The sequence below is a fragment of the Pelecanus crispus genome, chromosome 2 (assembly GCF_030463565.1).
Source record: "Pelecanus crispus isolate bPelCri1 chromosome 2, bPelCri1.pri, whole genome shotgun sequence".
Classification (NCBI taxonomy): domain Eukaryota; kingdom Metazoa; phylum Chordata; class Aves; order Pelecaniformes; family Pelecanidae; genus Pelecanus; species Pelecanus crispus.
The window spans coordinates 116,210,576-116,237,843 of NC_134644.1; the positions used below are offsets into that span (position 1 = coordinate 116,210,576).

The 27,268-nt window shown below is 39.4% G+C and overlaps 1 protein-coding gene across 1 annotated transcript in view; it reads left to right on the plus strand.

Moving 5' to 3' along the window:
- SPIRE1 (spire type actin nucleation factor 1) overlaps positions 1–27,268 on the plus strand; it is a 131,147-nt gene that overhangs the window by 92,300 nt on the left and 11,579 nt on the right. The window contains exons 5-9 of the mRNA XM_075728291.1: positions 1,685–1,768; positions 2,843–3,007; positions 11,141–11,227; positions 11,615–11,744; positions 22,481–22,644. Of these exons, the coding sequence (XP_075584406.1) occupies positions 1,685–1,768; positions 2,843–3,007; positions 11,141–11,227; positions 11,615–11,744; positions 22,481–22,644 (630 nt within the window). The remainder of the gene's footprint in view (positions 1–1,684; positions 1,769–2,842; positions 3,008–11,140; positions 11,228–11,614; positions 11,745–22,480; positions 22,645–27,268) is intronic.

Genomic DNA, 27,268 nt, shown 5'->3' on the forward strand with positions numbered 1-27,268 from the left:
TTTTTTCCCCTTGGAAAAGGGTGATTGCCTGTAAGTGTCAGACTGACTGCTGACCGCAGCGACAGGACCAACACAAGTTTCCATAAAGACATTCTTTCCCAATTGGGTATCCGTGGTGATACTGCGAGTCATGCCAAAATGTTCCCACGTTGTCCCATGATACATTTGCTTCTGCGGTGTAGGTGATTTATGGGTTTTTTTAGAGTCTTCCTGTAAATTATGTATTTTATTTTTATAGGTCAATGGTAGTATTTCTTCTTTGATATGAAAGCAAGTCTGTTACTTACTTAAATAAGACAATAAATAACCCATCTGCTCTCTTTCCAAAATCTCTGTGGTGGCTGACTCACATGCACTATCTCTGTAACCAGGTTTGGTAGATACTTGCACTCTGTTAAATGTGCAAGTTAAGCACTCTTCCAGTGCTTTCATTTCTTCCACTGAAATGTTGGTGGTTTTGGAACTACTTCCAGGAAAAAATTTTCTTACAAAATATGCTTATTTTTAAGTTTTCTGGGATGCTCAAAAGCTAAATTGAGACTGATTGTTCAGTTCCATCAAAGGAAGAGCTTGAGTGCTTAAAAGCGAGAAAAAGATTTTTGATAAATAAATGCATGTCAGACCTCTGACCCATTGCTTTAGTCTCATAAAATAAACAAGTAGTTAGCAGAGGATTTAACTACCCATTTTGAATACATTAGTGAGTACTTAGAAAAAGGATCAAATTAAACATTCTTAAAGATTTCCTGGAAAACTCTCCGTAAAAGTGGAATGGGGTACTAAGAATTTGTTTGTACCGCTGATCCCAGAACATTTCAATACAGAAGTAAACCAAAAAATAACATTTTGAAAATGGAGTTGTTTATGCGTATAAGATAATTTCTGTAAAGCCACAGCCTTTTAAATCTTGTGCTTGCATTTGTCTGTGTGCAAGCTTGCCTATTCTTTGGTCTGCTGTAACTTTTAGTAATTTTTCATATTCTTGTTAGTATGAAAGCTTTTTTTTGCCCCTTTGCAGACAATCGTTTCCCTATTTGCATGATCTGATCTTGTTCATAAATAGCAGTTTCTACCTTTGAAAGATCTGTTTCTCTTCCTTACATGATTTTATTACTCAGGTTTCAGAATCTATAACCATGTTATACAGACTACTTAATTTCAATATATATGCAAGCCTGTCAATATTCAGTTTAAAGGATTTCTCATAGTTTATTCCTCCTCACAACTAATTGTCTGGGAATTTCTCCTACAAAAATGAGCTATCTTGAATGCAACAAATAACAGAAATTTTGGTGTGAATGGGTTCCTTACCAAATCAGTAATGTTTTCTGTGTTGTAGCTTAACAGACCTGCTAGGTGGTTCGTTTTTTTTCTGCATGTAGCCCAATTTTAGAAATATTAAAATTACTATATATAGTTTTCCTCTGGCATGCTATTATCTGAAGTACTTTCATACTCAAAACTTAAGATTTTTTTTTCCAGCATTTAAGGTCCACTTTTCAATTAAAAGAAATATATTCAAATATTATTTCAAGTTACTTTTACAATATTACTATTCAAGTCATAAAACATTCAGTAGAATACCCAAACAACATAATTCAACAGATGTCAAAAACTAAGCTTCAGTTTTACTTGAGAGTAATGCCACTATTCATTTATTGACTCATTTTCTTTTCACTGGCAGAATCTGAAGAAGATTCAAGAAATGGACAAAGAGGCAAGTGATGAATCCAGCACAGATCTTGATGACTTAAAAAATGCTGACTGGGTAAGACAGCAATTGAATAGTGATTCAGCATCGTTACTAGTAGTTTATATTTCTTTATAATGCTTACCTAAAGTTGTTTGGTTTATGTTAAAATTAGTGTCTGGGTTTTTTTAACATGAATTAATAGTAACTTAGGACAAGTGAGAACCAAATGGAGTCTCAGCCTTTCTTCGCAGACAGATGAAACAACACAAGTATCCAAGCGTTGCATTTTCTCTTTAGACTGTTTTCACAGAGAAGCTTTTGCAATTTAAACAACTGGACGTTTAGACAGGTATCATGCTGACTGCTCTTCAGAGGGGCAGCCAGGCAGTAGGCAGAGCTACCAGCTGAGTTTCTGCAGGGGTGAAAGAAAAATGTTACAGAGAAACTCTTAACAGAAAGGAGCTTATTTTATTTTCTAGTTACTATTCTTGCCAGTTCGTAGAGGAGCATTATGAGGTTCTTAAAAGTACTTGATTTCAATCTCCCAATCTTCTATCCACCACCTGTGCTTCCTCCTCTCCAGCCATTCTCGCTGCCTAGAAAATGCAAGGGAGCTGTTTGTGTGTGGCAGAGCAAAAGGAAGTTGAAGTACTGAGAGGATATTGCTAGACCGTAGGATTTGGAGTCCATTCCAAAATTTCTATTTGAACAACAACTGCTGGGAAATTTTGCAAGAAAGTTCTGGGTCTAAGGGAAATAAAGTTTTGGATTCAATCACAGTTTAATTCACATAGTATTAGCTATAAGTGTAGAAACTTCCCTGATGTGCTTGTAGTATACTTGAAATGGAAATGCAGATGTGTGGTATGAGAATTTCAAATCCTTTTTCTGTATTATCTTAGAGGTGAACATCACTTGAGGTGAGACTCTGCAGTCCTGTTGAGTTGGAACAAAATTTTGTTACATTCATGAAGGTTAAAAATAGGCTTATATAAAAGAAAATGGGTTTTGGTTGATGTGTTAAAATAAAATAGTACAGCTGTACATATTTGGTGGTGTCCTGAAAGGGGAATGAACAACTTTGGTTTAATCTGAAGTGGTATTCAAGGGTAAAGTATCAAATAAAATTTCTCTCTCTTTTCTCTTCAGGCTCGTTTTTGGGTGCAAGTGATGCGAGATTTACGGAATGGTGTTAAACTTAAGAAAGTTCAAGAGCGTCAGTACAACCCACTCCCAATAGAATATCAGCTCACACCCTATGAAATGCTGATGGATGATATTAGATCCAAACGCTATACCTTAAGGAAGGTCATGGTAAGTCAAGAGAATCGCTAGAATTTGTCAAATCCGAAATGTTCGTTTCCTTTATTATTTTCTTCTTTTCTTCTCTTTTTTCCTGAGAACCTTGAAATTATAATTTCATGTAGATAGTAATGTTCATGGTTTTTATATGGCCTCTTAAAGTTACATAGTACATTGAGGGGGAAAAACATGAAACCAATAAATGCCGTGTATTTTGTTTTCCATATGACAGGCATTTAAACTTCTGAAAGACATAACTGCGTATCATATGCTTGAACAAATGACTTGTGTTGGTTTTATGATAACCTTAAGAGTCATATCAAAAGTCTTGTTACCCTTTCCACTGAGAGATTGTTTTAGGCTTTTCTTATTGGAGAGAACATTTATCTTGAGTTACAACGTAATTTTTGGAATTCCGTAATCTTAACGTGCTACCATGTTGTTACATGAGTGATACTGTGATGGGAAAGGAAAACGTACAGTGGTTGAAAACTTGTATTACCTGCTAACTATATTACAGTGTTTAAAAACTTATGTTACCGTGATCCGTTATGAATTTTCAAGGAATACTCTATGTAAAAAATTCTAAATCTTCAATTTGTAGAAGTTGAGCTTAATTATTATCAGCATATCCTATTGCTGCTTTCATGTCAAGACAATATGCCAGAGCAAGCTGGAGAGTGTTGATGGGTCTCCTCCTAGACACTCATGAAGGTGCATGTAAGATTGACTTGAGGCACTCTTCTTATTAGAACCCATTTGATATTTACTGGTGTCTCCCTGTTCGTTCTTTCCTTTTGGTTTATATTGTGTTCAACATTAAAATGTTCTTCCTGATAAGCTAGCAACTGATCTAAAGAGCTCCTTATCCCTAGTAGGACCTTTTAAACCCCTTTGTCAGAGGCATGTATTTGGTCAATGTCAATATTTATGTCTTGCACTTAATTATCTTTGCCTCTGATTAGTTACAGTGGAAGAATTGTCTTAGAATATTCAGTCTTCAAATGTATTTGCTTTCCTGACAAAACCTCACACAACCTTTGTTAGTGAGAAAGCCGTGATTCCACCAGAAAAATTCAGAGATGGGGGTGGAGGCAGATGAAAGAGACAGAAAGCATGTAGTTTGTTCTACCAGAGATCATTAGAAAAAAGAATAAGGAGGAAAAAATTAGAACAACTACATGGGGAGCAAATAAATGAGTTCTGTTACAAATACAAATGCCTTTTATGTATGAGCTGAAAGTACTTTCCGAATTGAGATCTGGATTTAGACTATCAGATTGTATTTATTTTCTGCAGCAGATGTCGCTTAAATGTTAAATCAATAGGGTAAAATACATACCCAGGTAATGATGTTATCTGTCTTTCTACTAACAATTCAGAGAACTGTGCTTAGTGTTCCTACTACCCACTGCAAAAGAGGAACAGTCCCCTCAGGACCTTGATTACTGTATGCAATCAGGATAGTAGTTTTGTTTGAATGGGAACCCCTGGGTCATCTTATTTTGCTTTTGTCAGACTAGCCTTTAATTCATCTTCCGCTGAGCAAGCTCCTGCCTCTTCAGAAGAGATTTTCTTCATTATATGGTAGGTCATGGAGGCACAGCTGCTCCTCTGCTCATCCAGACTCTCACTATATACAAAATCCCTGCAAGCATCTATTTTTGTCCTGCTATCTTGTCTGCTAGGCAGATTGCCCAAAGTGACCTCTGGGCGTAAACATGAATTGGGATTACAATCAGCTGCAGGTACAGTACCTGTAGTGCTGTGTGTGATGCAACTGGTGGCTTAGTGTGACAACTGCTAATGACATTGTGTTAGACAAATAACTTCTTTCTTATTAGAAACCTTAAATTCAGTAACTTGGATTCTGCTGCAGGGTCTGCTGGAAGAATGTGCAAAGCATGCACAGTAATAAGAGTGCATCTTGACATGAAATGTGTGGACCCTGAAGGATTCACATAGAATTACAAGTTTAGTTAGATCGCATAAATACAGCATCTTTTAGCTCACTGTCATGGGTCAAAGCTGATTGTATGTATCCCCATCAGAGAAGACTGTTGTGGTTCTTGAGAAGAGGAGAAAAGAACAAAAATCCTAAGTCTGAATTTTAAGGCAGCCCGGGAAAGATGGATTAAGTCTCTTTCCATCAGTCAAAATGGATGTTTGGCAAAATTTTTATTAAAAGCAAATTTTGCTTTAAGTTTATAGGTAGTATTTTTAGACTTGGTAGCTTGTGAAAATGCATATGCTACTGATGAAAACAACAGGTCAAGTAAATTTTTTAAGTAAATGAGGCACAACATGAAGTCTTTACGTTTCTTTTTATAATATAAAGCTCCTTTTAAAAGAGTAGCTTGATCTGTCCCTGACTGCTCAGTACTTTGAGTAGAAATTAGGAAAGGAACAGATGTTCCTATTAGGTGCATTACTTAGGAACTATTTTGGTGTTTCAGACTATGAAAAGTGTTGAGTTAACAGATGGCAATAACTGGAGCTGTCTGTTCTCCCCATCTTCTGTCATAGTGCAAATATTCAAAATGTTTTGAAGATGTAAAACGTCAAATTCTGGGCTTTTTGTAAATGGCTGGTTTCATTCGTTTCGGTGACGTTGGCATTTCTAGTTCAGTACATATGAAAATAATTTCAAATTTGTCATCTCTCTATCCCAACACAAAAGTCCTTGTTTCTATGGTTGTGGGAACAAGATAACTTTCATTCTGGTATTTTATAATCTTTAAATGTCTACCTGGAGAGATTTAATAGCATTTTTCTTCTATGGAGTATTCACTCCCCAAAAGATAAAGATTTTGAACAGTGGTAGAGTCAAACACTTGGAAACGGGGAAACTTAAGAATTAAATTACTCTTACAGGCTTATTTTTTCTTTATTATGTGTATATGTTAAGCTACAGCTTTTAATTGCACATTGATTTCACAGTTAGGTCTCTTTCCTGCCCACCTCCCTGCTCCAAGATGCGCACCATTCACTGCGTTTCTTGAGCAGTGCTTATTGAACAGTAGCTGATACTCTTACGTTACTTATTCAGTGCGTGGCTGTCAGGTACCATTTATGTAGTATCCAAACTCAGCATTACATTGCATAACAGTTAAATTCTTCATAGGTAACGGTGCTCTTGTCTTCAAATTTGAGCTCTTCACAAACACCTGTGATGCAGTGGTATTAGCTTGGCCATGTTGGAAAAGGGGAATTTAGGCATATAGGTTGAAGCTATTATTATGCAAAAATATCCAGTAATTTGAACGCCTAGTCTGAGAGTCCTGTGGCATGGGTTGTTTGGGTATTTTTAACAAAAAAATATTTATTTCTTTACAGTATTTAGCATCTTATGGTACTTATGTTAATTGCAATAACAGCTCTGCATGGACAGTATTTTCGTAAGCGAGATTTCAGATGTGTCAAGCTGGACATAGTGAATGTGAGGAAAAGACTTTGACCAGTTTGTCCAGCTGAGCATCGTAGAGTCTGTCATTCTCTTATGCACAGGTCTGATTTAGTTTTACTGTTACTCAGCTGCTTTAAGCAGGGATCTAGCCTTTTCATTTTCTGTCTTCATCACAGGTTTCTGCAGAAGTTTAGGAGTCATCCTAGGTAGAGCAGTGAGCTTTACAGTTCCTAATCATGCTTTAGGGGTATTCAGAGAAGGAGTGACTCTGTGTAAGTACTATGGTTATCATGTGGTATTATAAACTTGTATCTATAACAGATGTGAAGGAACAGCAGTGTGAGTACAGTGGCTTACGATGTAAAGTACCAAGCACTTCATTCTTGGACGCTGCTGCTTGAGCTTGCTGTGTGGTGTCAAATGCGCACCGTGTAACAGCTATGTTAACAAAAGCACTGTGCTGTCTGCATCATGAAAGATGGGAAATATATCTCTACTTATAATACTTTAATTCACAACAGAACTTTATCACGAGCTGTTCTGGAAATGATGTAGCATGCCCTCTCTCTCTGTTTCAGTGTCCATGCAATCTCATTTTAAATGAGACTTGCTAGATAGTACAAAACAGTATCAGCTTCATGTTACCTATATTTAGAGATAGCACTCTCCTACTTAATGCTGTCACCTTTTATAGTGAGACAAATAAATGGCTGAGATAATTGAATGTCAATGATAAGTGATGTAGTTTTTGAGTCATGTGCCATGAACTTCTTGTTTGGGATCACCATTTTTAAAGCTTGGGTTTCAACCAAAGGTTACTAAGTACCATTTGCAGCTATTTCTTTAACTGCAAATCTGTATTTATATATTAAAATGCGATGGTAGCAGGTTGTGAGTGAGTAGGTGATTACATGGTAATTTTTCTGAGTTTTAGCTGTTTAGGTCTCTAAATTTCTGGTTGATTTTTATAATCATTGGTTATGCTTTCCCCACGCTGCCAGTTTTAATGCATACTGCTGTACAAAAGCCTTTTTACACACACGAAGACTTAGGATAGTTTTACAGTGTTTTGAGGTATTTATTTAAATACTAGTTTGCAGTTGGGGACATTCTGGTATGTGGAACAAAAAAAGGATAATTTAGTTGGTTGGGTTTTTTCCCCTGCATATATTGTGGCTACATCTGTGCAATATAACTGATTTAGACTTTAATCAAGAGCCATGAATTTCAATTAATTAAAAGGAAAAAATGCATGTGAAATTGCTCATTACAGAGAGAGTTAGTTTGAGTAAAGAAACAGATCTAGTGTGGACAGAGAGGATAAAAGCTTCCCTTCAGTGTCTTGAGAAGGTAGGTTCTGCCACCGGCGCTCCTGCTCTTGGCTTGCTGGCTGCAAAGCATCCACTTGCTTTGCCATCAGCTCCCCATGTATCCTGTGGAAAATCACTTAAGCAAATCGTACGTTTCTCCTTTTCCAATCAAATGGGAATACTGATACTAATTACACCCTGGTGGCATTAAGTCAGGGCGCAGAGTGCCCTGAGGTGAAAGGCTCAGAGCCATGTATTATTTATTTCCTATTGTCATGCAGAGGGTTGTTCCCCAAGGTTGGAACGGAGATTATCAGTTTACAAAATGGCTGTTCTGATGGTAATAACTCTTAACTTCAGCCATCAACTTTGACATCTGATGAACAGTAACCTGGGGAAGAGAGACTTCTCATTTCATTAATAATCCCGCAAAGCCTGCTGGCCTCCAAAAATTGCTCAGTCTTTAAACAGAAGAAATCAGTCACACCACTTAAAATAATATTCTCCTCATCATAAAATGTCAAATCACCGTTTAATATAAACCTTTTCAATTTTAATTTTTCGGCACTATTTTTAGGAAGGTGCTGCATGTTGCAGAGTTTAGCAGCTTGGTATTCTCTGCCAACCTATACGAAATTCACTCTAAGGAAGCTAAGGGGGTGGGTGGGGGGAACAAATAGAATTGGGACTATGTCTGGGGTAGGATACCTCCAGAAAGAGTCCCCAGGAGGGACTCTGCATCCGATTCCTTATCAGGGAAGGGATGGATCTTCTCTGGGAGGTAATCGCTCTGCCTCAGCCTGGAAAACAGGGCATGTCTGAGGTGACCAGAGCTTATATGGAAGCTGCATGGCATTACTGAAGTTCAATTGGGGATCATATTCGGGTGATCTTATGGGCATTTAAACCCATTTTTCTGACTGCAGCATTCCTTCCGGTTAGCAAAAGTCCATGAGATTTGACAAACCAGAGCTGTGTCTTTACATATATTTTCTGGCTACAGAGCTTGCATGAATAGTCTCCCAAAATAAAATGACCTAACTGACCCTTAAAAAAGAAAAAGAAAAAAAAAAGTGCTGAAATGTGGGACACTTGGTCTAAGAAGTATAGTGTCATGGGAATTTCTGTCAAATTGGAGGACAGGGCTGATAGCCAGCTACTGTTTAGTAATAGAAGGTACCAGAAGGATGTATGGCATAGGATGCTCTCTCATCCCTGACAGTGTGCTTGGGCACTGTGCTGTATGAAGACTTAACCTGACAGGTGGATTTTTTAAGCAAATCCATGCGCTTATTCCCAACTTACAATTTATAAATTCTTCATATGATAGGAAGACTTCTATTGCCTTCTTTTCTATCATGTACATGTAATGAATTGCTGACTCTTTCCTGTGATGTCTTGTATATGGTCTTATGTCTAAATGAGGTATGAGAGAAAGAAGTGTCTGTCTCTCTGGAGAAAACCAACCAAGCAAGCAAAAAACGCTCACCCAGCCCCTCTTCTACAGAAATACATGGTTTACAGCGAGGAAACACGCTTCCTGTACTTCCAATGGTATGCCATGGCATTCTAGTGATTTACTTTCTAGACACATTAACAAACTTTGTTTTACACTTGAGTAATCTTTAAAGTGTAGGTGAAGAGGTAGCTATGAAGTCATGCTCAGAGCTTCCCTCTCCTTCTGCTGGGATTTATCATAGAATCGTAGCATCATTTAGGTTGGAACAGACCTTTAAGATCATCCAGTCCAACCATTAACCTACACTACCAAGTCCACCACTAAACCAGTTAAGGGTAGAGTAGCAATATCATGTTTCCTGGCTTGGTGGCTGGATTATTCATAATGAAAGTAAAAACTAGGAATCATTATATTGGAAAGGACCTCTAAGATCATCAGTCCAATCATCAACCCAACACCACCATGCCCACTAAACCATGTCCCAAAGTGCCACGTCTACCCGTCTTTTGAACACTTCCAGGGATGGTGACTCCACCACCTCTCTGGGCAGCCTGTTCCAATGCTTGACTACCCTTTCTGTGAAGAAATTTTTCCTAATATCCAATCTAAACCTCCCCTGGCACAGCCTGAGGCCATTTCCTCTTGTCCTATCACTAACTACTTGGGAGAAGAGACCAACACCCACCTCACTACAACCTCCTTTCAGGTAGTTGTAGAGAGCGATAAGGTCTCCCCTCAGCCTCCTCTTCTCCAGGCTAAACAATCCCAGTTCCCTCAGCCGCTCCTCATAAGGCCTGTGCTCCAGACCCTTCACCAGCTTTGTTGCCCTTCTCTGGACACGCTCCAGCACCTCAATGTCTTTCTTGTAGTGAGGGGCCCAAAACTGGACACAGTATTCCAGGTGCGGCCTCACCAGCGCTGAGTACAGGGGGACAATCACTTCCTGCTCCTGCTGGCCACACCATTCCTGACACAAGCCAGGATGCTGTTGGCCTTCTTGGCCACCTGGGCACACTGCTGGCTCATGTTCAGACGGCTGTCAACCAGCACCCCCAGGTCCTTTTCCGCCAGGCAGCTTTCCAGCCACTCTTCCCCAAGCCTGTAGCCTTGCATGGGGTTGTTGTGACCCAAGTGCAGGACCCGGCACTTGGCCTTGTTGAACCTCATACAGCTGGCCTCGGCCCATCGGTCCAGCGTGTCCAGGTCCCTCTGCAGAGCCTTCCTACCCTCGAGCAGATCGACACTCCCGCCCAACTTGGTGTCATCTGCAAACTTACTGAGGGTGCACTCAATCCCCTCATCCAGATCATTGATAAAGATGTTAAGATTTACACACAAGGGCACCTCTTCATGGCCAGAGCAACAGAGACGGGTGGTAAAGACAAAAAAACCCAAGGGTAGCATGTTTTTCATCCATTACTACAAGCAAATCATTGGTGATTGTGCCAGCTCTAGCTTTGCTTTCATGTCAGTGCTTGGGAGATGGTAGGGAGATCAAGAAAACTTAAAGAGCATCCATGTTTTCTCAGAGGCAAAGAACAGAGTATTAGAGACTGTGTAATGGTTGACAGTGAGACATGTTTCAAATAGTTGTTCTTAAAAATGGTGTTGGCAACTTTTCCTCCAAGCAAGGTACAGTCTTCGTCTGCATTCTCCCATAGACACGATTGCAGCCTTGACATTTGATTTCATCATTTCAAAATCCTAAATATTGCTGATTAAAGCTGCTGCAGTTGTGGTTATTCTGCATCTGTCTGCAAAGCTGAAAAGCTGTTATCTACATTTTTGCTTGCCTGTGCTCTGCATATGGATTGTTGCTCTCTTCAGGACGAGTGAGGTTTTACGTCTGGTGCAGGTGTCAGAACGCTGCAAGCTCTCTCAGGGTTGTTGCGAATTTTCAATTGATCTCATCATCTGCATGAATACGAATGCAAAACATGGAAATATATATTTCACTTTCTCCTTTCCAGGTCAACGGTGACATTCCACCTCGATTAAAAAAGAGTGCCCATGAAATAATCCTGGATTTCATCCGATCGCGACCTCCATTAAATCCTGTATGTAATCCAGTGGGCTTCATTCCTAACAACAATGTGGCTTTTTAAAGCATGTTTGTGTCCAGGGTATAGGTTAAATATTATGTTTTCTGACATGGGCTTTCAAAACTATTGTCTTCTGTATATAGAACGTGTTCTCTTAAAGAACAGTGTGTAATATCTTGCACCTACCAATTAATAACTGTTATTACCAGCAGCCCTTTATCTCTCTGGGAAATCATAATGAATTGGGGAAAAATACAATCCTCTCTTCAATTTACGTGAGTTTTACAATTGAGTGCATGTAAATTCATATCACAACGTTCCACATTTTTTTCCAGAAAAGTGTGAAATCTACTTTCAAGGAAGCACTGTTTTATGTAAATACGATTATCTTTATATCCCAAGGCCTCGGCAAGAAAACTGAAACCAACCCCACCACGGCCACGCAGCCTTCATGAACGGATACTGGAGGAAATCAAGGCAGAGAGGAAGTTACGTCCAGTCTCACCTGATGAGATAAGGCGTAGCAGGCTGGGTAAGCACATTGCTAGTTTTTACCTGCAGCATCCACAGAAAACTTCCCACATAAGAAGCAGCAAAATTAGCCATGTCTGTGCAGATGTCATGGAAGATAAAATTATTCTCATCCCTTCAGAAAAAAAAAGAACCTACAGGCTTTGCTAGGGCTATGCAGTCTTTGTGCTACGTTATATTTAAAAATAAGATACTGTATGGTTTAGCTTGATTCCCTTCAAGTTTTTATTGTAAGTATTAGATAAATTTAATGGTGTTATATTGCTTGTTGCACATGACAGTTAATTTTAGATTTGCTCAGAATGGCATGGGTATTGCTTCTCCCCAGTGCAATATTCCTTACATACCTGCAAGTATTCTTTGCATGTCTGGTTTTAATTAATTCTGTTCTCTTTGTTTCCTGCTGTTAGCATCATCAATTTCCTTACTTTAATTTAAAATCTGCTTTTATTTTTTTTTGCTGAATCTATTGCTTCTATTTTGAATCTAAGTCTTTGCTTCATTTTCTAAGTTATGGAGCATGTGTTTGTACATATTTTCAGTGGGCGAATAATTCAGACTTGCACTGCAAAGCATTTAATTTCTGCAGTGTATATTCAACAACCCGCTATGAAATTATAAAAATACTATGCTTTCCAACGATCACCAATTTGCATTAGTTCAATGGTTCTGATGACAAAAGCATGACAAATATAGTCTTACGTTGTGACTTACATTTCTTTAAGAGCATGGTATTTAACTGTATCGGAAAAACTGAGCCAGGTGGATTTTTGAAGAGCAAAAGTGGCATCTTATGGCTAAAAAGCATGAAATAATCCACGTATGTACTCCCTGTCACTGCTTTTTTGCAAAATATTTGTGCTTGCCACATGTGCCTAAAGGCACTGGTCCAGATTGTGACAACCCATTGTCTCCAGAGAAAAACAATTCCATCAGTCTTGCTTTGTTGCATTGTTTTTGAAGTGCTCAGTAGAGTTTGGTGAATGCTTGGGTGCATTTTTAAAAGCATGATGTTTTGAATATTATTTCTTTGGGCCTTCCAGTTTCTGGTCTGGATTCCTTTTATGCTTGCTGTATCAATTAATGTTTCTAATAGGCCTAGACACTTTTCCAGATGTAGGAAGCTTATAAAAATGTGGAACAATTCCTTACTTTTCTCTCAAACACTCAGTTTCAGTGTTTTAGATGTTCTCTGTCTGGGAACTATCATGTCCTCTCAGGGGCAGCAAAATTGATCTAATAGATCTTTAAATTTTCGAACTGATATAAATGACATCAAACCCATTTAGTAAACAGTTTCTAAAAACAATGTTAAATTTCAGAGTATTCCTGGTTAGGACTTCCTGGGCTGATTTCAGGGCATGGCCTCCAATGAGGGATACCTGTCTTCCACCAATTCGTCATTTTTTGTTAAAGAATTAAATTTTTGAGTTTTGGAACCTTGGTAGTTCCCCTTCAGTCCAGTGAACTGTTTGGATTAAATGTCATATTACTGGAGGTGTAAAAGGGAATGCATGCAAGTATTATTTCCCAAGTATTTACTTGCTGCTGGCATGATGAAGAGCAAAGGTGTTGATAATTTTTTTTTATGTTGAAATGTGAGGTTTTGTTCTTTCTCACATTGAAATGATTGTTATGTCCAAAGTTCCTTTTAGAATAAAATGTGGAAATGTGCAGAACTGGGAATGGAGTAATGCTAGCGATGTTCAGTACGGTACAAATAGATCTGCCATATAGTTTAGATGACCACTGAATGTAATTTAATGTAGCGACATGTAAGATAATGAGGTTTAAGGATTATAAATCTAAGTAGAAACACCATGTGGGACACTTGCACCAGCTGGACAGAAATATTTGTTGCTTTTAAAAAGGAGAAAAAAGCATTAGAGTGAAATATTTGGGAGTATAAGGTACATTGTGCGTGTCCCAGGGTTATTGCTTGTTGCTCAGTTAATAGCAGTCAAGAGCACAACTACACTTGACTACTGGGGAGAGGTGGGCTGTACCCTTGCAGTTCCTCCTCTGCGATACGGGCGGACCTATGGCGTGTGCTTCCCAGCAGCCGCAGGCTGTGTCCCCCTGCTCCGCACAACACATGCGTACAGGTAAGGTCTTCTGTACCCTGAGCTGCCACTGAGAAAAGCCAGCCTGTGGCTGGCTGCTCTCCATCCAAAACTTCTTTGGAAATGGTAATTTAATCTTGGTAGCTCGCTCACAAAGGGAGAGGTTTGAGTAGAGGAATCGGAGTGAGCTTTGAAATGACCTCATAAAATCATCAGAGTAAGCTATCAAGACAAACACAGCCTTGAGGTACATGTCCTTTTAATTAAAAGCATAGATTTGTGACTCAAACAAGTTGAGCTAATGGAGCTTGGAGAAAACTTTGTTTCATGTACATGTTTTATCAACCTTCAATTAGGACTCAGCATTAGGTGATGAACACCCTTATGCTTTACAATGTATTTGCCATTATGCTAAGTTTGGACAGGGATTTAGATACTGTTTCTGTAGCTGTTATCTGTGGCTGATGTTGTCTAGTTAATGAACTGCAGGAAAAATACCCTGACTCCCAAATTTGGCTCTGAGTCAGCCACGTACTGCGTTCACCACGTAGATTTATTCTCATGAACAAAACTTGTCCCAGCACAACCTTTTTTTAAACATCTTTTAATGCAGTGGTGTGTGTGGCTGACAGGCCCTTTCATACCAACTTGCCTGTTTATCACCTGTCAAGTAAGACAGATAAGCTGATGTCAGTTTTGATGCGTTCTTGTACGTTCTTGTCACTGGGCTTGGCCTGCTTATTTGGATTATTGCATTGAAATTTTGTTTTCAGTTGAGAAATATTTTGAGTGTCTACTCCCTGAATTACACTGTTTAATTGGAAATATAGATAGGTCTTTCCAGAAATAAAGAACATCTGACCACTTTCTTACCTAGCAATAAAATGGTTAGAGGCCCAGAAAGAAGATAATAATATGGCTACATTTTAAAGGCTAAGTCCACCTAAGATTTTTAAAAAGAACAAGAATCAGCACAAATCACACTGTGTTTGGCCTTTTTTCCCATCCTCTACAAGGAAACTAATGCTCAAGCTTAGCTTGACTGTCTCTCTTTATTAGTTTAATTATAATCATTGGAGATTATGCTTAAACAAATTAGAAATATCTTTATTTCAGGTCACTGAAACTTGTGTGAAATGTGGCTTTGTTCTTTTAATTTTTTTTCAGCTCCTTCTCTGTTCCTCTTCTCTCTCTCTCTTTTCCCTCCTCTTTCACTCTTTCATTTTAATTGAAAATATTCCAGTTTTAAGATACTTGTCTCTTGTTTTGATATTTGATTTATTGAATTCCAAAAATCTCATTCTACAGCTATACAAATATATTTATAATTGGTCTGTTTGCAAGTCCCATTTATGCTACTGTAGTTTTCAGACTTTGAGCTTTACTACCGTAAAGCAATAGTATGTCTGACACATTTTGGATTTAGGCAACAGAATCCAAAATGTCTCAAGTGGAGTTAATCTTTTGTTTTCATTACCCTTCTGCTTTTCTAATAGCTGAATCGTTTTCTTTTTGTTGTTTTTGTTTCTTTTTTACAGCAATGCGGCCACTTAGCATGTCTTACAGTTTTGACTTGTCAGGTAAAAGGTGCAACGACACCTGACGTGGTTATTGTGCTTATTGTGAAATTTGTTCCATCTGTTTGTTGAATTCCCATTTAAGAAAGAAACTTGAAGGGATTCTTCCAAGATACATGGTCAGTGAAAATAAAAATTAAGATAAATTACCTCTTAATACCTACATTTCCCTTGCCACAAAAGGATGCTTAGGCATAGGAAACAACTGTATTTTACCTGAAATAGAGTGTTGGAATTCTGTTTAAATAAATAAACAAAATAAGGTGGCCCAGAGCTATTCCAAACTCTAAAAAGGATTGCCGAATACAGGGTCACCTTCAAGTCTGATTTACTTATTTATTAATCTGACCTTTGTGTCTTTACACTCACTTTTTGACTAGACCATCTTTTGCAGTACTTCATTTCTCACAAGGATCCAAAAACTAATTTTGAACTCATCTACCTTTCTAGATTTAATGAAATGCACCTATGAATACTAATCTCGAAAGGAACTGTCAATTCTGCTGAGTGTCTTTACAGTAAATGCTTTGTGAGTCATGAAATGAAAAAACATTCACTCAAAAGAGGCTTAACCTTCCTTTTTTACTAGTTAGCAAAATAAGTTGCTACGGTTTGCTGGCAATAGCTGATACAGAGGATTCGATAGCTGATCCTTCATCAACTATCTAATACCAAATGTAAAGGTTCCTCTTGGGGCCATTAGTTAGGACGTGCAGTAACTGCATGAACGTGTTCTACTTCAGACACAGCAACGTCAGAGAGAGTTTGTGCCTACTAGCCTGAAAATAAATTCATTCCTCCCTCATTGTGCACTGACTTTCCAGGATGCTCAGGCCCAAAGAATATTTCCAACCTCCATCATTGAGGTTGGAAATATTCTACATTAGCCTCAAAGGTTTGTCCACTGAGGCAAGCTCTTGTGCTAGCTCTTACCTAATTTCCCCTAGATGACTCCTGAGAAACAGTCTCCAAATAAATCCATGCTCTCATTTTGTGAAGAAGCAACAGCAGCTGTACCCTTCCCCTTTCCTTCCAGTTGCACATAGAAACATCTCATATGGGACTTTTGCAGAGTTTTCGGCCTCTGTTTCTCCATACACCCTTTAACCTCATGTGGCTATTTTCCCCATAGAAAGGGGGGGACTGAAATGCTAGCATATTGTGAACTAGAAAGACCATAGAGAAGTTATTTGATTACCATAATATAAAAACCACAATAGTTTTGTAATATGGGAGCGAAGTTCACAACTGACCTATCTATGAACGTGGCTTCATGTTCGGGCTGAGCCAAGTAGACAGCTTGCCACTGTCGAGAGGTGAGGGGGGGCTCTGGCTGCTCCCTCTCCTCCCCAAACTCCCCTCCAAGCATGTGATTCCCCTTCCTCCTCCGTGCCAGTCCTGCTCATTTATTCACAAGATGACATGGTTAAACTCATGTAACCCAGGAACAAATATGTTTATTTTTTTTTACCAGGTTGGTTTTCTGCTCTTTTAGTGATTTAAACCTGCTTACTATCTGATCAGATGATCAGAGAGCTGGGTGAGGGCAGGTGACGAGCATGGGTGGATAGGAGGAAGGAACAGGCTCTCCCCGTCAGAGGCGGTGGCAAGCTGTTAATCCAGCTGAAGCCCTTTTGTGAAACCTTACACTCATGGCGTATTATGCAGCTACTACAGCTCTCTGGTGGGATTCAAATTATGTATGTACTTGGTATCATGTTTTACTCCACTGAAAGCTGAAGGGTCCTCAGGGGGTGAGATAATAGCATAAGCAGGCAAACTTCAGTTTTCAAAAAGTATCGGTGCTTTCAGCTATGCCGAAAGTTTCTTCGGATTTAAGACTATAAACCTGAATGTGCCAGTGACCAACAAAAGGGAAATGTTCAGATCTGTCCTTCTACATGTGTCTGTTTGCTCCTTCTTTTGCCTTTTCTTTCTACGAATCCTGAGACATCCTCATTTGTTTAAATCCAAACAATAGTTTGCAAAAGCTCCCTTCATAGTCCATTAATTCATTGCCATAATATTTTTATTTTAAAGAAGTAGCTTCATAGCAATCTATACTGTACTTGGATTTGCCCTTTTTGACTGACCACCGAAGAACTCTTCCTGTTTTCTTTATCCATCTTCCAAATGTGATTGTTTTTGTTTTTTCAAGTCATGTGGATCTCAGCAAGTAGTATCATATGGCGTGACTGCGTGATCTGATAAATTGTCTTTAGAAGGAAATTCAGGATGATTAAAACGTTCCAGTTAGATTTGAGATACCAGATGAGCAGTACGAATGAATTAGGTGGGTTGGGATGTCGATAGTAAGCAGATAAGCGGTAGTTTTGAATGTTGTTGCTTTGCGTGCTTTTACTTTTTTCATTATTTTGGAGGCGGGGAAGCTACACTGTGCTTTCATTCTGTGATCGCTGTTTCCGCATACTTGCTTTTTCACTGCTTTCATTGCTCCCTGCGTGATGGAATTGCTGTCATGAAAAAACCACAAACCAGCTGAAAACCAGAAGTGGTTCCTACTAAATGCTACAGGACAGGTGCAGGCTTTTATTCTGCTTGCTGCCCCTGACTGGGATGATGCAGACCAATTCTGAGAAGACTTTTGCTGGCACCGAGCCGGTGTAGTTGGCACGTCACACTGCCCGGCTCCACGCATCTCCCTGCTGTTGTCATCCTGAAGAGGAGCGGAGGGGCGCCTGGGACCTCCTTGTACCCTGCTGTTTCCTACTGGTAGAATAGAAGGAGCAAGCGGTAGCCACCTGTAATGAGAGTAATCTGAGAGGTACTCAGATACCGATTAGGGACCAGGGCACTCATTGCCCGCTTCCTCTAATAGAAAAATAGCTTAAAAGCAGCTTCACTCCTATGCACTGCGTTGCATGTAGCTCAAAAGACCAGTCATTCCCACTCTTCACACTCAAATTCTTACCTCAAAGCTGTATGCGTGGCTGCTTTGAAGTTGTTACTTCAGAAACAGTTTGTAATTGGGCAGGGGGGGGGGCAGTGGGTAGGGAGAGAAGAAAAAGGAAACTGAAGCATCTAAACCCAAACTTCACAGGGATTGTTCCTGTTGTTCCCAAGCCTGTGAGGTGATGTGTATCACTGTTGGCTTTACATGGTCTGTACCTCAGACAAGTGTGAGGAAGGAACTCCAGCAGGTCCTGGTAATATCTTAATTTAGATAACACAGTAATAAATGTGGTACAAACACCCGCAAAAGACTGGCAGTTTGGTATACTGATTTATTAGTTCCCAGGTTTGACTTTAACATCTAAGTCCATTGAAAGGAACAGCACATCTCTTTTACCATTATTTATTAGATGATCTTTCCCAGTATATTATCATCATCATAACTAGCAAAAGGTAAACCTGTATTAATTCTGCAAATCCATTTTAGCCTTCTTTTATACTCAGTGTAAAAATGATAGGGTTGAGGAGTACATCTGCTGTATAGAACAAAATTCAGGTTTCTGTTGTCATTATTTGCCAAGGAGAGTTGGTTAGGAGGCAGACAGCACGACTGCTGTGGTTTGCATGTAATCTGTGGTCTGCTTAATTGCTTGTTTTGTAAGAGGCGTAATCTTACATGTAAATAAAGGCACATTTTATATCATCCTAGGGTGGTTTTTTTTGTCTCCCCCTTCTTAAGGCTAGTCAGGGAAGGCCAACACAAAGATGAAGTAATCAAATCAAGACCTTATCTTCTTTCATTTGCCTGTTGTAATGATAGCTTAGAAGAAACTCAAAAGAAACCAAACATATTCATCCAGTTTGCAGGAACTGTTCATTGTACGTGCTGCCTGAAAACATGTAGAAATGACACTCTCCCAGTGTGCCTGACTCTCTAATAAAATCTTAACCCCAGGCTGTTACTCACACAAGCCTTTTTTTTAATATAATTTGAATGATCTTCAAAACATTTAGATGTTGTATGAAACTAGAGATTGTGAAACTACCATCCATTTACAAAAAAAAAAAATTAGGTTTTTGTTTCAAAGAATTGTCCATTAATTTCTTCTGTCATATTCATTTTATAAGCATCAGTCTATTGGTTGTTTCTGACTTGTTTATCCTGATTAATTTTATCTTGTTTATGATGATGTACAATTATTTGCCACATGGTAATGTTTCTGTTGCCTGGGTATATCACTAAAATAGTTTAAACAAAGTAATAATTTTTTGGTCTCTATCTGCTAACAAATCCTGGTTTTAATTTTGGAACAATTTTTTGTTGTTGTTGAAATCTGTTTGCTGAAACTGTAAAATTTCATGATCCTTCCCTTAAATTATGATAATCCATTTATTCATGTATATCCACTACTGTAAGTGCAGGAACGATACACTGAACTTGAGCACTATTGACAAAATGGATTTTATAAATTGGATTGTTTTCTACTTCTTCCTTTTTCTGGGGTTTTTTATTCTTTAGTGCTTGCAAGTCCTAAAAATGCTCCCTGGTTTTTTTTTTTCTTTAGAGGAAAGTATGGTGATAAATGACGTTTCCTACTGAAGAGCCCTTCAAAACAAATACTATTGGATTGGCCTCTCGATTCACCTAAAACTTCTCTGGTATTTCAAGAAGACTTATAAACCAACATAGGAACAACTCAACAATATGTATGAACAACTCATACATGGGTGAATTTAAATAATAACTGGTTTAGGATTTGTAGATAGTGATTGGCTACATAAATTACCTCCAAAATGGATCAGAAATTTCCATTTCTGGGGCCTAAAGAAATCAGGCCTAAATTCTTAGAAAACAAACAAAAAAACCCCAAACCAAAAAAAACCCAACACAAAAAACCCCACAGAAAACCATTTGTGATGTACCCTGGATATCCATTCCATCAACTCCCACGGTGCTAGGGGATGTCTGGTGGATGTTCCCTCCTCTTTCCTTTCCCCAGACTTACCGTGTGGTTTCTTTTTCGGAAGGAGGGCAGTACTGTTGGCCTTTCCATCATTTATTGTCCCAGTGAGTTCAACAGTACTTACAGGCCGTTCGCCCTACCGTCAGGCAGGGGAGTCACCACCCGGGAAGTTTTGGGGAGAAGGGAGGCCCCCTTTGGCGGCTGTGCTGGTGGCGCGGGGGCTGCTTCATTGGTCAGTCTGTTCAGGAGCCGCCCTGCGCAATCAAAAGACAAATCAAAGGTTTTTCTCTTGCTCATTTGGGAAACCCTGCGCTTCTTCAATCAACTGCATGGCAGCTAATTATGAGGTCTCAAGAAGTAGTATTGGCAGCAGGGAGGTGAGGCAGTTTGGTTTTTGTTTTCCTGCTGTCGCTTTCTGGGATTGCGTTGAGTGGCTGTTAGAGCAGGAATGCATTTGATGTGGAGGACGCCCATGCTGTACTCGCAGAAATCCAGGAGGAAAAAAAACCCATGACCTGTAAGCCATAGTGCTAGTCAGGACAGCCATTAGCAAAGCCTTTGAAGATAGGAACTAAGGGTTAGAGAGTCTAAGTCTTTGATTGCAACTCTTTGTAGGGAGGACCTGAAGGCAGTAATAACACTGTAGTACACAGATTCATAGGCTTGGAATGTCACCATGACTTTAATAGTCCAAATAATCGGCCTTTCTTATACTCCCCAGTTGAAGGTATGATTTATAGAGGAACTGTAATATATCCCCTGTCCTTTCTGGCTCAGTTTCCAGCATTTAACAGTAACCTAATTAATTCTTTAGGCTATGTATTGATTTAACTTATTCCTCTGATTCCTTTTCAATAGCTGCTCCCGTGAGAATGTTGTAGAACAGACCTACTACTGCAGCTGAGGCTTTGTCTAGACTGTGCAGTTTTAACTTACCTAGTGCAAGAACGGCTTTTATCAATGCAAATTGTGTTGTAGCAGCAGTGACCGTGTCTGTTTATACCACGGCAACTATGTAAGTCACTCCAAATGATGTGTGAGTACTTACATTGTTGGCACTGGGAATATCCGGGTGATATCATTTCTCTGTCATAGTTCTCCCGGTAACCTAAGGTACGAGTCATTTGACCTTCTGTGCCTCCTTTCACCGTGTGTAAAAATGGGAATAATAACTTGTCATTACCCTAGCCTTAAAATACCTGGAGGTACTTCGTTATTACAAGACTGAGGAAGGAGTCCTATAATTACATGGGTAGAAAAACACATTTGTAGAAAGACCAGATGCTTAGGCATACATGCAAATGGGAGATTAAAAGCTTCTCTTCCTTGTCCCTCCGACATAATTTTCTTCAGACTGGAATACTGCACTTTGTACTTTTACAGGGATAAACTGATTTATCAGACCAAACTCTTAAGCTCTCCTAAAATATCAAAGCCTAGGTCATTATCTTAATGTCTAAGCTAAGCTAGGCTAAGCACAGCAGACCCAATGCTTACGTTATCTGAGATGCATCTTCATTGCACACTGGCAGAAATCCTGAGTAATTTACTCAGTGGAGTTACATCCTTGTAAAACTCATGTAGATGAAAATAGAGCTGGAGCCTCATGTTTCTGCTGTTACATGAAAATTTGACATCACAGGCATATTTTTAATACAAATGACCATGCAAGCCTAAGAATTGTGCATATTTTTGATGAATGCTAGTTATTTAGCTCATTTTCATTCCTTTTCCTTATACTGCAGAATAAAGTGTAATTCTGTCCTCACAGGAAAATCTAGGTTTACTCCATGCTAAACCTCCTAATTTCTGTGTGGCGTTGTCTTCAGATTCACTGGAAACCCACTTGTCCAGATACGGTTATGCATTCTTCTGATACTTGTTATATAGTTAATTATAGACTGTAAGCTGAAGGAAGAATATTTTCAGGTTTAACACAGGATTTTTTTTTTTTAAAGTTGATTGGTGTTGGTCTGAGGTTGGTTTTTAGTATTGTGCACTGCTGCTTTTTCCACTGCTTTCATTCTTTCATATTGCTTCTGTACCACAAGCCATTGCCTGTAGCTCTCTGAGCAATGTATTGCTAAAGTAAAATAATTGCACACATATAACTATCACAACAATTTTTTTTCCTTTTGTGTGTATTGCCTTGACAGTAAGATTTGAGAAGGCAAAATAAAAATTAGGTCCAAACACCAATTGTTCTGTTTCTTTTGCTAGATGTATCTACGCCAGAGGCTGGAAGAAAATTAGTGGATGCCTCTGTAGTGAATGGTGGCCTGGCACCACAAGGAAAGCAGAACGGGGCCACACAAGTGACAGTACAACGCAAGAGACTCCTTAAGGCTCCCACGTTGGCTGAACTTGACAGCTCAGATTCAGAGGTAAAAAATCAGGACACAACTTGCTTCTCCGTTTGTCAGAATTGAGTCTTATTCCTGAGAACTGACTTTGCAGATTAGCATCTGAATTTTCCATGACAGCTTTGTCAGCCCACAGAACTGCAAAAATATTAGATCAGACCTCACAAATGAGAATATTCTTTTAAAAGGTTAAATGCTAATTTTGGCCTTAAAGCCAGTATTTACTTATTTTTCTAAATGCCCAGTATCTGTCCACAGTGTATATGTAGCAGTTATGCTTTTGGGAATGCAGGCAAATGTGCTGCACCCTTCTGGCACCCGTGCAAGAGCTGTCACTAAAGGACTCAGATGCGAGGCCAGCCTTACCGTACCAGCTGCTAAAGAAAGAGCATCAGCTGTGCCAGAGGGGTTGCAGTTTGGTGCAAGTGTCAGTGTGTTAGTTTGCTATATAGGCTTGGGAAGTAACACCCAAGAAATGTTTCACAGATAGGGACAAGAAAATACCGCTTAGATGGAGAAACAACTTGGAACCATCCTCTCTCCAATGGAGAGTTAAAGATTTAAAAAGGCATAAAAAGGAGAAAAGCTTAAAAAAGCTCTCTAGCTTAAAAGCTGCATTATGTATGACCCTCAAGAAGTACCAACATTACGTCCTCAAGAATGAGCTTTGTCTTCTGGACCAGTACTATTATTAATTGAGTTTGGACCTTTCTGAAAGTTAAACTGTCTGGAAAGCACATGCAGGCAGGGTTATTCACAGAGGCTAATTTTAGCCTGGGGAAGGCAGTCTTCCCTGACTCTCTTTCTCTCTAGTAAATGGGGAAGGAGGGGTTTCCTGACAGAGCGCTTACAAAGGCGTCTAAGCTGAAAGATAGGAGGCTGGGGAGAAATGTATGTGGGGAGAAATTTATCTCTTTGCATACTTTCTTGATCTGTGAAAGGTTGGCCTTCTTTGTGTTCAGGTTTATCCTGATGGTGACTTGTGTGGGTGCATAATTCGGTGCATCTGTTCTGAAAGCAGAAGAGATTTGCATTCTGAAATCTCTCAGCAGTCTTTAAAATTACAATAGAGGCTATATGAGGTTTTGTTAATATGAATGAAGCTGGGCAGGATGCAGGAATATTAAGACCTGTCAATGAGAGTCGGATCTTGAACTTACAGCTTCCCAGCTTGTAGCAACGTGCATCCTGAAGCTAATGCAGCATGAGATTTCACACGGAAAAATGAGCAGAAGTCAGTAAAGGAAAATTCTGCAAAGGGAAACGTGAAGTGATTCTTGTAGGAGGGAAAAATAAGATGTCTGACTGTGACTAGGGAATACTGGCAAGCAAAGTCATATAGAGTAAGCTCTGGAACGTACAGCAAAAGATAAATTGAAAATAAATCAGCCACATCAAGCTGTCACAGAGAACAGATGCTGTACTGGTTTGAGGCAACAGAAGTAGCTGGTGAAGCAATTAAGACTATTAAGATGCTCAGCAGAATGCTGGTTGGGGCTCAGGAACAGTGCTTAAGTAATATAAATAAACAAACTGAAGGGAGTTTGGGTGAAATTTTCCAAGCTGATGAATGGGGTGGGACTTAAAACATTTGAAGAAAGTGAAGATTGCTCTGTTGAAATGTCTTTTTTTTTTTCCTGACTTTTATTTTGCATGTAACGCATGGAAGAGCGTATGCGTTGTCCTGATTGCCTATAAATGACTCGGCCACCTCTTTGCCTGCAATTTGAATTGGGCTTAACCTAGTTAGAGTTACTCACTGGGAGTTAAATTATGACTGTGTTATGCCCTAAATTACAGGCTGCAAATATCTGCACTGCTGAGCTGTGGACCTCCAGATGAGCTATGATGCGGACGCGTTTTCTTCCCCCTGCATCCCCTTTGTTCTTCTCTCAGCTGTGTTGTGACACAGACTACGCCCCAACACTCAGTGTTGCTGGCCAGAGGTGAAAGGGAAGGTCTTGATACAGCCCTATGCCCATTTGCTGGCAAGGATGAATATTGTACAAACCATTCCTGCTTTCTGCCCTTGCTTTTTTCTGTTTCGCTACTAGAATCACAGTTTCAGAGGGGGAGCAGGAAGTGCCATTTTGCTTTGTGTGGCTAAAAGAAGTAGCAATCTAATAGTGATTTTTGATAAATGTATAAAAATGGTATCTTAGAATCATAGAATCATAGAATGCTTTGGGTTGGAAGGGACCTTGAGAGATCATCGAGCCCAACCCCCCCTGCAGTAAGCAGGGATTCAACCTGTGAACTTGGCGTTATTAGCGCCGTGTTCTAACCAAAGCTACAGCTATGCAGACAAAAATCATGTCAGTAACGTATTCAGATGTTTTAAGGTGATGCCTTTAAAGCTGCAGCTTTATCAATACATGTAAAATTCTAATTGTTTAGCGTTCTGTGGAGAAGTGCACAGTCCCGGATGTTGGGTTGATCCAACCTCAAACGTAGAATGTCAGATAGTCTACCATAATAGCCAACAGTTACTGTATTGATATGAAGAAATTCATACGATGCTTCATCAGTACTTCTTTACACAAGATTTCATTCTCAGAAAAGCCTTCCATGTTTGAGAAATCATAGGGCAGTAATAGCGTTTTCATTGCACATGTTTGTGCATAGAAAAAGTAATTTGAAATGAGAAACCAGGAATACCTGCTGTCTAAGTAGGATGATATGTCAAATGTAACATACTCCTGTCTTCCATTCTCCTGGGGTTGGTTGTTTATACTTACCAATTTTTATACTTAGCCATTGGCTCTGACAGTTCATTCCCTCTCATAAGAAGTGTGGCTCCTAGAAGCTTTCTTGTAGGTCTTTACCACAGAGAAGCCCCTTGCTCTCTGTTTTTGTCCATTTCTTTCACTCTGTTTTTTTTTTTTTTTTGAGACTCCTAGGCCACTGGAATAGCCAGTGTTCATCCATTACCAATGAAGTAACTAGAAATCTTTCACAAAAACGGGAGCAAGATGGAGACATCTGTGTGCTACCTAGTTTTGCAACATGTGACCGAGACATCATGTCCATCTCGAGTTCAGAAGTGGAATGAGGAGTGGTCAATAGCTATTTCTTTCCATTGAAAGGTGGCAATTAGCAAAATTAGATGGACATGTGAAACATTTCTGTAATCCCTGTTTTACAGTTTTACGTTAAAATATATATAGGTTTTTGACATTTTCACTTGTGTACCTTGTTTTGTCTCTCTTCTCTCTGTGCCTGTGTTTCAGACACAGGAAAAATGGAAGAAAAAGGAGAACAAAAAACCCCAGAAAAGCATGTAAATAAACTCAATGCATAGACTGTTGCTTGAATCATTATTCAGTCTTTTGTAAAACTCCACAGCATAAGATGCCAACAACTGAAAGACTTATAATTTTTGGTCAGGACTAGGTAGGGTCTCACAGAACAAGAGACTCCTCTAAAGCAAGGAGTGCTTGGCTGCTCCCTGCCTGCTCCTCAGAAAGCCCTCTCTGAGGCCCTGGCTGCTCTTCATTCATAAAAATGAGCAGCACAGCACCATGGTTATGTTTTTTTAATTGACAGCTTAGTTCTTCGTCTTAGCTTGTTAGCTTCTCTGGCAACGGGAAAGTAATCTTCCACTCAGAAGAATCTGACTTATACAAAGTGAAAAGTTTAGTAGTTTTAGTAGTATTCTTCTTCACAAAATTTAAATGTTTAACTCTAGACTTGTGAACGCTCTTGCACCCCTTCTAAAGAACAGTGCAGCCAATTGTCTTGCAAGTTCTCCAGTGGTCTTTTAAGGCAACCATGCAGCATGAAGCAGTGATGTGCAAAGCTATCTGAGCTAGCTCTGTAGGTAAACTGTACTGGTTTCTGGAAGTGAAACAGCTGATGTATCTATATGTGCTGCTCAGAATTCCCTACAAGCTTCCCATAACTACTGTTTTGCATGGTCATACTTGATATGTTAAAGTGAATATACTGGTTTGGGATCTGAGCTGGTTTGAGTCCCTTTGCAAAATACTGTGTTGTGGTATATACATGGGAACAGTATACATCACAGTGTCCTCACATACAATGCATACCCTTGGGCTAAGCGTAAAGTACAGATCACCTGATGGGAATTTGTAGAGGCTTCTGTCCTGTGATGCATGGTGCTCATTGAGGTGATCCTGCCAGCATTTCTTTTCTGGCTTGCTGTTTCCAAAGAAGGCAATCTTTCAGCCAGTGGAGGTTTTCCTGCTTGTGATTCACATAGCTAAGGAAATCTGTGAGAGAGAAGCTCCGCCACTCGCTGGATTTTAGAGCAGGTCACTTGTTTGATCTGTAAATCTTGACAACTTAAATGATGTAAGTCTCTTTGTTTAAAAGCATCCACATTAGAGCTAAAGAGCATTCACACTCAGTCCTTCAACTCTGTTCCTTTGGGAGGCTCCTGTGATGATCTGTATCTTGCTGGTATCTGGTAGCTGAAGACAGAGGTTTTAGGTGAAAGCAAAGGATTTAATAATTTGGGTGGCATAATGCTTTAGATAGCCGGAAGGTGTTAGTCAAAGCCCCTTTCGCTTTCATGTTGTGATGAAACATGCTTATATAATGAATGTTTTCTTTTAAATACAGAAGAAAGGAGAAGCACACCAGGATTAGGGGTTAGAGAACAGTGCAGTGGAGATCAGATTAT